The sequence below is a fragment of the Perissodus microlepis genome, chromosome 15, assembly GCF_051167445.1.
Source record: "Perissodus microlepis isolate ML-2025 ecotype Zambia chromosome 15, ASM5116744v1, whole genome shotgun sequence".
Classification (NCBI taxonomy): domain Eukaryota; kingdom Metazoa; phylum Chordata; class Actinopteri; order Cichliformes; family Cichlidae; genus Perissodus; species Perissodus microlepis.
The window spans coordinates 6,008,205-6,021,449 of record NC_140475.1 but is presented as its reverse complement, the minus strand read 5'-3'; the positions used below and the strand labels follow the sequence as shown (position 1 = coordinate 6,021,449).

Genomic DNA, 13,245 nt, shown 5'->3' with positions numbered 1-13,245 from the left:
ATGCCTCGTGTTAAAGGCCACTGGAAAACGGCAGTGATGAGAAAGCTCAAGATGGCTTCGATAATGCTGGCTAGTTATTCTACTTTAGTGTTCTTCTCACTGATTGCCCCACCTATAGTCGTTCCCTCTAGCTATGATTTAATGAGACAACATTACAGCACCCTGTGTATCACAGAAGTCATTGTGTATAAGTGACCTCATAATGCAATGGGAGGTGGGCGTTGGTTGAGGGGGAGGTTGTATATGACAGCATCTCCTCTGCTAATGGGCTCAAGGCAATCACGGATGAAATCATACATTCACCCAATTTGGCTTCAGTGTTTTTTTTCCTCCTCCATGTTTGTCATTGGTCATAGCTAAAAAAATAAATACATCTGCAGATGGAGTTCATTATCTGAAAGTGAGTCTCTGACTAAGAGAGAGAGTGCGGGAGAAGCTGATGCTGATCTGTGTCATTATCATCATTGTTACCATCACCAGTCGGCTGCCGGTTCTTCTGGTGACATCACGCGGTCAGTTGATGGATCATTAAGATTCGGGTGGCCCAAAGAAAAATAACACTGTTTGCTTTCTTTGGCAGCAGCTGATAGTGTAGCGGGACCACGGAGTCACTGCCTTCCTATTTAAGCTGAGTTTTTTTAGACATCATTTTACTGCAAAGTCTGCAAAGCTTAAAATGCAGGAATGAGGGGAAATGCCCACAGTCTCTTGGAACTGCTGCCAAACCAGAATAGAATTTTGTCTGTAAATGAAGTAATGCAATTTGCCTTTCAGGTGTGCCTTGTTCATTATTCAATTCAATTCAGGTTAGTTTTATTTATATAGTGCCAAATCACAACAGCAATCACATCAAGGCACTTGATATTGTAAAGCAGACACCCTATAATAATACAGAGAACCTTTCAACAATCAAACGACCCCCTAGGAGCAAGCACTTGGCGACAGTGGGAAGGAAAAACTTCCTTTTAATAGAAACCAGGCTCAGGGTGGGGCGGCCAGCTGCCATCACTAGTTTGGTGTGAGGGGAAATTGTCTTGGAGTGTTGGAGTGACACACAGTGACCTATTATTCAATGAAAAGCACGGCTTCTGCATAGATTATTTTGTGGAATAATGACAGCCTATGACAGTTTGTTTGTACGTTTCTGCACACTATGATTGCAAATATAGAAACTCTACAGCCTGTGACACAGAAGGAAAAGCCAGAGAGTGGAGTTTTAGTTACCGTGTTTGTTAACACTGTGGTTTTGATGAATGGATAGTTTTGCAGGTTTCATCACCTTGTCCTTGTCTGAACTGGTTTTCTGCTTATACATGCGACTTTTTAGCAGTAGCTAATCAAAGTCCATGTTCTTGCTTGCTGACACTTTGAAGGTTACTGCAGTCATTTGGCTCCTGTAATATTGTGGAACTATTTTTGAAGCCAAAATGATCTGAACTGTTGTAGTGAACCAGAGATTGCATTTTTCCTGCATTTCATTCTCCTCAATGCAATTTGGTCGCTCACTTCTTACTCTGAGAGTTGAGTATGCTGTACTAGAGGGGGATAGAAGGGTCCAATGAGCTTTCTGCTAAGGTGTGATTTATACTGCTGTGTTGATACATGTCAAAGATATGATGTAGTTTTCATATACCCTGCAGAAGCCTGCCACACACACCCTCCCCAGACATTTAATGACACGCGCACACACTGATTTGTCCGCTCTGGCGATATGCTTTGCGTCTGTGAAACAAAATGTGGTCATTTATATATTTATTCTCATTTTCTTTGCTATGTCAATCTGTGTATAGATTCTCTCTTCAGCATTGCATTAATTTAATGCTAAATAACTGTGGCTAAACATTTACTAGGTGGAAAAAAAGCCAACACGATCTGCTTTTGCAGTCACCATGAGAAACAGAACACGGAGAACCTCGACAGACTGGCATAGGAGCCAATGCCAGATAGCATTTTTGTAATTGCAGAATGATTCAGCCACACATGCAAAAAGAAATGTGCATAGACTACACCATAGGATGTTTTACAAAGTGTTTTTTCACACATCTGTATTAATGCCTAAAATGGGAAACACTGTTTAATAGTTAAGGTCAGTGAAGTTCTGCTGCTCCTGTGGTCTTGGGCAGGTGTTGTATGTACCATGTCACTGACAGCAGACATAACAGTCTTAAGCTCAGCTCAGTTCTGAAGTGGACTCTGTTTTATTATCGTGCCACAGCATGTTCTTTTCAGTTATTACAGCTGTTGGATTAGGAACAGTCTGTGACCACGCACACTAATCTAACAGCATTTGCTTGACTGTGGGGACTCATTTTTAACAGGAAGTTGGGAACAGCCTGTGTTCCCAGAGCCACTTTGAAAGAAAAAGCAAAATTGCAATTGGAGTGGATACAAAAGTATCGGGCATTCGTGTTCCCATGCGTCGTGAACTTCGGGAAACATAGGGGTTTTTGGGGGGGGGGGTTTGTTTTGGTTTTTTTGGTTTTGGTTTTTTTGGCGATATGTGGTTCATAATGGGCCGATGACAGTTGCATGAAAAAAGTAAACATTTTGTCCAGTCAGGCCAACCCGGACATAGTGCTTGATTTATAACATTTGTAAAGGAATACATTAGAAAATGAGTGAAAAACTGCAGAAATATCACACTTTCACCTACGGTTAGCACAAACTGGATCAGAATATTGTAGAAAATTGCCAGCTGTTGGGATTTATATTTCAGTGTGGCATCTTGGAAGAAATCCAAAGCATGCTGCAACTAACCAGGACTCCAAGTGTAAACCACAAAAAGGCTGCAGAGGAATTTGATCTCTCAGGTGTAACTTTTCTAAAACTTTGATTCTGCTGATTTAGATGGAGATTAGAAAGACAGCAGCGTTGTGCTGGCAAGATACCAAAGCCCAATTCAACAAGGTTAGCAGCATTTTGGCGAGCGCTGCCCTAATGGTCCCTAATGTAGTGTTCGGTTAGAGCAGATGGGGCTGTTGGGAACAGAGCCAGACACTCAGAGCGATGAGGGGGCAGGCCCTGCCGGGACTGAGGGCCCCGGGTGTCGTGAAAGGGGATTTGGAGGGGGTCATAGAAAACATAGCTTCAAATCATCGTCATCATTGATAATGGCTGTGTGAGGGGAGTTGTTATGTGTGGCCATTTATTGTGACTGGTTCAGGGGGGACTGACATGTTTCATCGAGGAGGTCGCGAGTTCAGGGCAGCGCTCAAAGGAAGCTCAGCGAGTCACCTCATCACTGCTGTTGCTCTGACTTCAGAGCTCCTCCCATCAAACTCACACACACAGGCGCACACAGCGCAGCTTAGCAGACTTTGGGGGGGATAGAATATCAAGCTCTTGATTTCTCAATGCCTCCCTGGGCTCGGATTGAGGTTTCAACTCTAGCGAATGCACATAAGAAATGTGGGATTTTGGGATTTTGGACACAAAATTGCTGTCAGAAAGAAATTCTTACAGCACAGATGAATATTTCCTGACCCTTGAAATTTAACAAGTAGGGCTGAAGGCTTTATCCACTCCTCAGAGAAAGAATAGAATTTTATATTTGAGAGCTTATTAAATTCAGTGTGTAGTTGCTGCTTGCGATCCCCAGAGCAGAGGCTGAAGAACAGTTTGAGATTTGAGTTTTGGATTTGAAGTTTGGATAACTTTGGTTTGCTGGTTTCGAAATCAGTGGTGAGGGCGATTTATGAATGCCAAATATTGGCTAATCCTAGAGTTAAGATTTTTTTTTATTAACTTGATGCAGATCTAGTTATTCTAGTTATAGGTTTTATGAAAATAAAGCAAAATATGTTGTGAAAATGAGAATCAGTTATTCTATATCTACATATTCCTCCATACTGGAAGTAAGCCAACCTTCTGCTCTGTGAAAGACCAGAATAAATGAGGAGTCATTATTTATTTATTAGTAATTATTTTCTTTACTGTCTTTGTCCCATCTTTCCAGGAGTACATGGTTTATCGCAAGCACACCTACATGCGCCTCGATGGATCCTCCAAGATTTCTGAGCGCAGGGATATGGTGGCTGACTTCCAGAGTCGGTGGGTAAAGATAAAATACGACCTAGAGTGCAAGTGGTTGTGCATGCATGAAATAAGACGTCACCCATACATCGAAATATATATGGGTGTGTTTAGTCCACATTCTCTGGTTTGCATTAGTACATAGCTCTCAGGCGCCAGCATTACTCTTTTTGGAGGACAAAAGAGTTTGAAGTTTATTGGAGTTTATTGAAGTTGCTTTACGGTGCAGGACTTTCACTACTGGTGCACATTTCACATCCTATACAGGACTTAAGCTTGACATTTTTATTCTTAACTTACATTGCAACTTCATTTAATGGCATGATATGTGGATATTTGTGCTGTAGCTGCAGTTGGAAATGATATCTTCTGATTTTGTCCCCCTCCTCTATTCCCTCCACCCCCACTCCTCTTTCACTGCCCTCCACAGAACGGATATCTTTGTCTTTCTGCTGAGCACACGGGCCGGAGGGCTTGGCATTAACCTGACTGCTGCTGACACTGTGAGCCCCTTATTGATACCATATCATAGTTTAAATAGCACTAACATTTACTAAAGGTCTATATCCAGGGCAGCACACATTCTCTGTCTTGAAACACCGTTTCAGCATAAATAAATACGTTTGGATAATGACTAAGGAGCATGATTGTGTATGTAATCAGTAGGGGTAAACACGCCTCTGAAAATGATAATGTCAGTGTTTATTAACATGTCTCGCTATAAACTCCCTGTAGCCCTGTTCGAGTGAAATTAGCTTTCATGACAATGAGCGTGAAGCGATTGTTAACACAGGACATCTGTCACGTTAAAAGGCAGTTCACTTGGGAAAACACGTCATTGTTATTAGTCTCCAAAATTGCAGAGAAGGGAGTGTCTGTTTCACGCTCAGGCTTTCTTCACAAAAAAAAATTAGACAATGTGGTAAACATGGATATCCTAATTTTAGAGAAAAATATTATGACATTTATTTATTTATTTAATCCTGTGCAGGTTATCTTCTATGACAGTGACTGGAACCCCACAGTGGACCAACAGGCCATGGACAGGGCTCACAGGCTGGGTCAGACCAAACAGGTCACTGTCTATCGCCTCATCTGTCAGGGCACCATCGAGGAGAGGATACTGCAGCGGGCCAAGGAAAAGAGCGAGGTGTGTCAAAAATATCCTCTATTCTTTTGAAACCAACAACAACAAAATAACACAAGTGCATAATGGTCATATTAATAACAGAGGTGATTAATGCTTTAATGGTCTTCTGTAATAAGATCCAAAGGGTAGTGATCTCTGGAGGCAACTTCAAGCCAGACACGCTCAAACCCAAAGAGGTGGTCAGCCTGCTTTTGGACGATGACGAGCTGGAGAAGAAATGTGAGTGTTTTGATTGGGCAGATGTTAGAGTTTCACTGTGAGGGGAAGGAAAATATGAAAACAAACATTGTGTCTCTTTCTGTAGTGCGCCAAAGGCAAGAGGAGAAGAGGCAGCAAGAGGAGAGCAGCAAGGTGAAGGAGCGCAAGAGGAAGAGGGAGAAGTATGCTGAGAAGGTATGGAACTGATTAACTGAGTTGGTGGCTGCCTGGATGTGGAGTGGAATATGTAGAATACTTCGAGTAGAAACACATGTGAAATGTTTGAGAGAAAGTTGGAATGGAAGAAATTGTAAGGTAGGAAGATAAGGAGACAAGAGTCCTGGAAGAAACTTCTACAGAAAGTTTTGTGTTCAGCTCAAGAGTGTAAACTGTAGTCTGTCTGTTAGACGATAGACTCTCTTCTGTCTAACATAATTATAACATTGACCTGATAGTGAAGCTGCAGGAAGGGTCGAGGGGACATTGAAATCATTATGACTTATTCCTTTGAGACGTTATACAGTACATAGCTGGTGAATCTGACAGAAATCAGGTCACTAGTTTGAGATAGTCAGTGACTAAAGTAGGGTCAGATGGAAGGTCAAAGGTTCATCTAAAATCATTAAATATCTTCCTCTGGGGATCATATCCATACTGGATTTCATGGCAATCTGGTCAGTGGCTGTTGAGTTTTGTCTTGCTCTGAACTCAAGAGCTGAACAGAAAATGTATATGCCATGCAACTGACTGTCAGCGCATTCAGTTCAACTCAATTCAGGTTTATTTATATAGCACCAAATCACAACAACAGTCATCTCACGGTACTTTACAATGTACGATAAAGACCTTTGTGTAAATAAGAGAAAACCTAACCCCTGTATGTAAGTGGCGACAGTGGGAAGGTAAACCGCCTTTTAACAGGAAGAAACCAGGAAGGAAAACCAAGCTCAGGAAGGGGCAGCCATCTGCTGTGACAGGTCCGGGATAAGGGGAGGGATAGGACAAGACCAAAGACCCACTGTGGAAGAGAGTCAGAGATTAATAATTAATAATAAGAAATAATAATAAGAGTACAATAGCCTATGTTTTATCTGAATTTAGAGATCATCAGTTTAAGTAGTTATTTTGTATCATCTGGCTTCATTGATCGATATAGCTGGGTATCATCTGCATAGCAATGCCTTCTAACAATAAGTGGCTTAAACCACTGGTTTAATATATACTTGTTAGATTAATTCTGTTTTAGAGGGGAAAAAAATTCACACCCCTACTTCAGCAGAATTGATTTCATCAATACCCTCTCCTGTTCCCGTTTCTGTTTTTAACTTTCAGAAGAAGAACGAGGAGCTGGAGAACAAGAGGAAAAAGGAAGTGAACCTGGTCATTTCCCATGCCCCCTCAGCAGACAACTCTAACTTGTCGGCAGATGGAGACGACTCGTTCATCAGCGTCGAGATGGACTCGGCCATGCCCAGTCCTTTCAGCGAGGTGAGGGATCCAGAGGAAAAACAGAAGAGATGGATGGTGTGTGCATGTGTGCGATAAAGAGAGAGAAATGCTTTTGTGAAAGTGTAGGTCATAGATGAGGTGGGAAATGGATGAGATTTATGTTAAATGTGATGACTTGTGGCTGCTCCATTAGGCTTCTTTGGCCTGCATCCACAAACTCACCATCTTACTTTGCATGCTGTGCTATTAATCCTCCTCCCCTTTTCTTTTCTTATCTTTTGTTTCTTTTGGGTTATTAATTCTTCCCCTATATTCTCTTCTCCGGCTTTCCTCTTCTTTTGATTCACTCTTCTGTCCTTCTTACCTTTTCCCAACCATTTGTCACTTTTATACCCTGCACATTGAATCTTTCCTTTCCTTTCCTTTCCTTTCCTTTCCTTTCCTTTCCTTTCCTTTCCTTTCCTTTCCTTTCCTTGCCTTTTCTTTCCTTGCCTTTCCTTTCCTTTCCTTGCCTTGCCTTTTCTTTCCTTGCCTTTCTTCTCTGTTCCTCTGACTGTTCCTCTTGTTGCCCTTTACTGTACTTACCCGGTTCCTCGTTCCCTTGTGGTGCTGACCCGCAGCCTGTATGTATGTCTGTTTGTACTCCTATGCATGGACAGATCTCCTTAAGTAGCGAGCTCCAGCCCGGCTCATTACCTCCTGATGCCGACGCGGATGAGAGCAGCAGCGACATGCTCGTCATCGTGGATGATCCGCTTTCTTCTGCGCCTCAGTCTCGTGCCACCAACTCACCCGCCTCTGTGTCTGGATCAGTCTCTGACAATATGAATGGTGAGAAAACAATTTCAGTCTAGCCATCGTTCATGGAGCGAGTAGAGCAGTATACTTTATGTTTTTCTGCACTTTGCATAGACTTGCTCTGCAGTTGGTGTCCCTGGAAAATTTGCTGTAGATCAAGACCAGATTTGACTTGTTACTGATACTCCCCACCTCTGAATTTAGGACATATCCGTTTGTATAGTGAGTGATATCAGCAGCTAAAGTTCAAAGTTTCCAAATAAATATGTTGCATCTATGTAGCATTAAAGACAGTCACTTAACCCCAAAGTATGTAAATGGTGCTAAAAGTTGTGTTCTTCCTATATAAAGGCTTTAGAGGTCTCTCTTGCTCTCTGGTTGTTTAGCCAATGCATTTTTGGCAGTGTTAAACAGCCAGCCCACCCAGCCACGTATCTCATACACTATCAGAAACCTAATGGTTTGTCCTAACTAAAAATAATCTAAGTACATATAATCTCTTCCAAGTGTGGAGTTGCCAAATAAAACCTAATCTGTCCTTTCCATGAGACTATTATCTTGTTCTACTGTTGCTAGAATAGCAAATTAGTGTGACTTACATGAAAGTCATCGCTGCACGTAGAAGGCTGGCTTGTTATGTTCTCTCTGCTATCTCGCCTTGTGTTTTAATAGGCTGGGGTCCATTGAGACAAGTGGCTTTTTACCTCATAAGCTGTATGCAGCTCGTTTCTTGCTTGTTTTACATTTATAACAGTTTTATTTTGGCTCGGCCGCACTCAGAAATCAAGATACATGGTGAATGTTTTTTCCTTTTATCTTCACTTTGGAATTTTTGCGGCAAGATAATCTCTCCTAAATCCATACTTCTTCGTTAAAACCTGTTGGGAATTTTTGCTGCCATGCTAAGAGGTGCTTGCCAGCAAGATTATTGATGTGCAGTGATAACCAGAGTCAGCAAGCTGGGAGAAAGTTGATTCCTTCAGAGATGTAGATGATGTTTAAATGAAAGGTTTGGAAGATGAGATGGAAAGCAAAGAATCAAGAATCAACTGGTGAACTTGAAAATGGGAAAGGAAAAAAGAGTGAAATTTAGACCTGAAGGTCGGGGGAAGCGTGGGGAAAAGGTTTTCATGTGTGCTTTGGTGTTAGTGATAGAGTAGGGCCTTTTTCCCCACATAGGGAGGTTGTAATCCAGAGTATTTGGAGTGAAACGTGTAGAGAAATGCAGACCAGTGGTGGGATGTGGGGAGTCAGAGAGGGAGAAGACAAGGTACTGGAGGATTAGGTACATCACCACTCTGGCTCTGATTGTGCAAACAGTATGGAAAATGAGAAGAGTGTTCCTGTTTTTGCTTGAGCCAGCACTTACAGTAATGATGAGCCGTGATTAATGTGCAATTGCGCTTAAATGTTGCAGAGAAATTACCACAGTAGACTCTGAAAGACTGGGTCAAGGCCAAACCAAACTGAGTGTCTCTGACAGTGATGTTGATTCCCGCCTGACTTTATTCCTCTGTTTCCTGACTGTAAAATACTGAAGAGTTTTTTTTTTACTATTTTTTCCTTTTATTGCCTGTGGTGTTCAGGTGTTTCAGCCTCGGACACAATCAGTCCAGGCAGAGGCAGGTCCGGGCGGAGTCGTGGGCGGCCTAAAGGCTCTGGAGGCGGTGCCAAGACTGGAGGGAAAGGACGCGGGCGTAAGTCAACTGCAGGTAGTGCAGCAGCAATGGCAGGAGCGATGGCAGGCGCGGCAGCTGCTTCGGCAGCAGCTTATGCTGCTTATGGCTACAGTGTTTCGAAAGGTATGTAAATATTGTACGGATCTTTATGCACAGGCACTGACTGTCCAGAAATCAAAAAGAATATGTGTGTTATGTGTGCTTTGTTTACCTGTCAACGCATTTCTTGGACAAATGTTCCTAAGGACTGTTGATGTCACAACAAACATGCTTGTCCTGTTTCTCATGTTCATACATCCATATTTTCAAATGAACACTCTTAGAGTAACTCAGTTTTTTAAAAAATATTGTTTTAAAATCTGTCCTTTTCCCTGCAAGCTAAACGTCTACTACCCATGCACAAGGTTACAGCTTCACCAATGTTTCAAGCCAGAGTGCTGACCTGTCATCTCTTTTCAAGCCACAATGAATGCACCGAATGAATACCTTACTGGTTCCTGTTATGGATACAGTAAGCCAAGAGAAAGTAACAAAGGAGAAGATTGTTAGAGTCCATAATCATTCCACATTCCAATCAGTGCCACACAGTTGACACTGTTATGAACTTCTCCCAGAGATGTCTAATCGAGATTTTTTTGTTTTGGTTTTTTTGAGGCCGATGTATTTTGTTGTGGTATGACTGCAAAAAAACAAACACAAGCCAGTTATGTCCTACTGAACTGTCTGTTTGAACATGATAAATAACCTTATCCTTTCCTGTCCCTAATTTCAGCGGGCCTCTCTGCATCCAGCCCTCTGCAGACCTCCCTGGGCCGGTCTGGTACCAGTCCTGCCTTTAGCCTCAGCAGAAGCTCCTCCCCCCAGACCAAAGGAGGCACCTCCACCCCGAGCCCCCACAAACAGCTGGCCCACAGCCACCACCACAGCAGCCACGGAGCAGTCAGGAAAGGAAAGGGTCCTGGCGGTCCTGGGGCTCGATGATACATGCGTACGCGTATTCGTATTAATATGCCCTGACAGATAACTGACCTGCTCTTCACTGTGATTCCCAGAGATACCCCCCGCCCCCTCCCCGCCCACCTAAACTAATAAACAAGAGTATTTATAGTAACTGAGGCTCACTACCTGGAGGACCACGCTCTCCCTTCTGGCTCAGCAACTAAATAGAAGCTAGAGTAACCACAACAATTTAAAGGTACAGCCTCAACCAGCCTCTGCATTTGTTCATTTATATTCATTTAGTTTTATTTATTTTTTTTGTTTGTCCAGAGCAGTGGACAAAAACACTGCCTTGAGCATTTTAATTTTAATTTTGACAGAAGTATTTCTAAGTGCTTTTTTGAGAAGACAAGCTGTATTCTACTATTGACGACAGGAAACCCAAAGGCGTGTAGCTCAAAGGGCTTTTTAGATCCTTGGGTTTGCCCGGGTAGCGAGAAAAAGGAGTTCCTGTCAAATGCACTGAGCCACGTCTTCCCTTGTTTTTTATTTTTAATTGTTATTTTATTTAGATTTTTGTTCCGTGTTACTGATTCTCCTACATGCACATTTGGTTATTTAATTGTTCTGTAGATATGTTCAGCGCAAAGCTGGTGGACAAGTCTGCATTTTACAGAGCTTAATGTGAACCCACCATACCAAACAGCTTTTGTACTAAAGCTCCTATTTTTGTAATGAAAGATGTACTGAAACCAACAGGCAGGCAGTTAAAACTGTATCCATAAAATGTGTTCATGTATAGGTGGAAATGGAAAATTTCTGATTATTTTTTGTGTCCAATGGGGAAAATAATGTAAAAACAAAAAAAGAAAGAAAAGGTCTACTAAAATAAGGGGTACTGATTGATAGAGCAATGCTGCTAATGTTAAACGTATGAATCGATTCACATTTATTTTGGTTGTTTTAAGTTATTTAAGTTAAAAACAGGCGATTCACGAAAATTGCGGAAAAATCTTCACCTGTAAACTGTAAATTGCGAATTCTAGAGCCATTTTTTTTCTTACTTTTTCCAAAATTGTTTTCTGTGATGAGAAATCTGTGGTTCTCTTTGATGTCATTCATGTTTCAGAAACAAAAAACAGGAAAAAAAAAAAGGTGTGCACCAGTGTCCTGAGTTGAGCACTACATCTGTTCTAATGGGTTTATTTTTGTGTTTATAGCGTGAATAAAATGCAATGTTCTATATCGATTGTACATAATGATGAATGAAAGCGACATTTCCTCTGGCTTTTTCTCTCATTTGCCTGACTATTTTTATAAGTCACATGTACATATGAAGAAATGCATCTGTCATTTTACTAACAGGAGTCAACTGAAAATAAAAGATGGCGAAATCTGAGCAGTTTGATTCTGCTGCTTCTTTGTTTGTTGGTTTTTACATTAGCACTGTCCTGGATTTGATTGGTTCACGAGGGTTAACTCACTGTATGGTATCCTGGAAAAATATAAATAAGATAAGATAAGATAAGATAAGATAAGATGACCTCTATTAGTCCCACAGGTGGGAAATTTGTCTTGTTACAGCAAAAGTGCAAAGTTATGTAGCAGAAATTAGAAAACACTGGAATGCAATAAAATACTATATACAATAGATTAAAATAGAATAGAATAATATATACAATAGAATAAAATAGAAAGACAAATGCTATATACAACTGAGTAAGAAAATACAAAAGTACAACTTCGTCAGAAGAAGAATTGCACATATAGCATATAGAATTGCACATATAGCAGTGTTATTGCACGTGTGAGGGTTTGATCAGCTGCAAAAGTCTTTGTTGTGGAGTCTGACAGCAGTGGGGAGGAAAGACCTGCGAAATCTCTCCGTCCCACACCGTGGGTGCCGCAGTCTCCCAGTGGCTGTAATAGGCTGTAAGTTAAAAAATGATAACTATCAATATTAATTGATATTAATTAATTATCACAATTACATTAAAGTGGTTACCAAGTGAAACTTTATAAAAAGTACACACTCTTATGTAAAAAGTATTTATTAAGCCCTTTTTTTCCTCCATTTTTTTATTTTTATTTTTGCTTGCTTACTTTCTTCAAACCCACCAGCCAGCCGTGGCTTTTCTGTTTGGAGTTTGCATGTTCTCTCCAGGTACCCTGGCTTCCTCCAACAATCCAAAGACATCCATGTTACATTAACTGGCGATTCTAAATAGATTTTAACTATGAATGTGACTGTGAAAGGATGCCTTTCTCTATGTTAGCCATGTGACCCATCCAGAGTGTACCCTGCCTCTCAATCTGTGAGGCTGTTGTGGACTTCAGGTCTGCAACAGTGGAAGGAATCTGCACTGGCAAAGAAAAGAAATGGAATAAAGGACCAAGAATGTAATAATTCTGCTTGTTTGGTTTAAAAAGTACAGCTGAAACGGGGGCTAAATGAGATTTGGAAGGCCACAAATTTCATAAAAGTATCATATTACTCAGTTAATATCTTCCACAAATGGGTGGTCACATATCAGTAGACTACTGCCAGGTGGAAACATCACTTTGCCAGCTGAGAAACATGTCTTGCCATCTCTCAGAAAACTAAAACATCTGTGTGCAGCACAACAGTGATAGAACACTGACATCTTCATGTCAGTTTCTCAGTAGTTGCACGCTTTATTCCCCCCCTGGCTATAGATACAAACAATATTCATTTCAGCCCTTTATTTAAATATAACATCTGAAGCTCAGAAACAGCAGTTTCTGTTATCACACAAATGTTTTCTCACCTGTGGCTTTTTCTTAAAACCATTTTGTTTGGCACCCCTCTTGTTATGTCTCTGCTTGTTTACCCTTGTAAGGTTCTCCGTATTCTTCCTTCAGCCAGAAAGTGATTTTACAGCATCTCCTGACAATCCCACCATCATGGATTCATAAACTCACCAAAACACCCGGAAACTGGGACTTCAGAGACCGTTTATTTAAGAAACCAAAATTCAC

The 13,245-nt window shown here is 41.3% G+C and overlaps 1 protein-coding gene across 2 annotated transcripts in view; it reads left to right on the top strand.

Moving 5' to 3' along the window:
* The window catches only part of ino80 (INO80 complex ATPase subunit), a 39,876-nt gene extending 28,232 nt beyond the window's left edge, over window positions 1-11,644 (top strand). For both annotated transcript variants that reach the window (XM_084952346.1, XM_084952345.1), the window contains exons 29-37: window positions 3,956-4,050; window positions 4,463-4,535; window positions 5,024-5,182; window positions 5,299-5,401; window positions 5,487-5,575; window positions 6,713-6,868; window positions 7,489-7,660; window positions 9,214-9,429; window positions 10,079-11,644. In XM_084952346.1, coding sequence (XP_084808472.1) covers window positions 3,956-4,050; window positions 4,463-4,535; window positions 5,024-5,182; window positions 5,299-5,401; window positions 5,487-5,575; window positions 6,713-6,868; window positions 7,489-7,660; window positions 9,214-9,429; window positions 10,079-10,287 — 1,272 coding nt within the window. In that variant the 3' untranslated portion in view covers window positions 10,288-11,644. The remainder of the gene's footprint in view (window positions 1-3,955; window positions 4,051-4,462; window positions 4,536-5,023; window positions 5,183-5,298; window positions 5,402-5,486; window positions 5,576-6,712; window positions 6,869-7,488; window positions 7,661-9,213; window positions 9,430-10,078) is intronic.
* The last annotated feature ends 1,601 nt before the right edge of the window (window positions 11,645-13,245 follow it).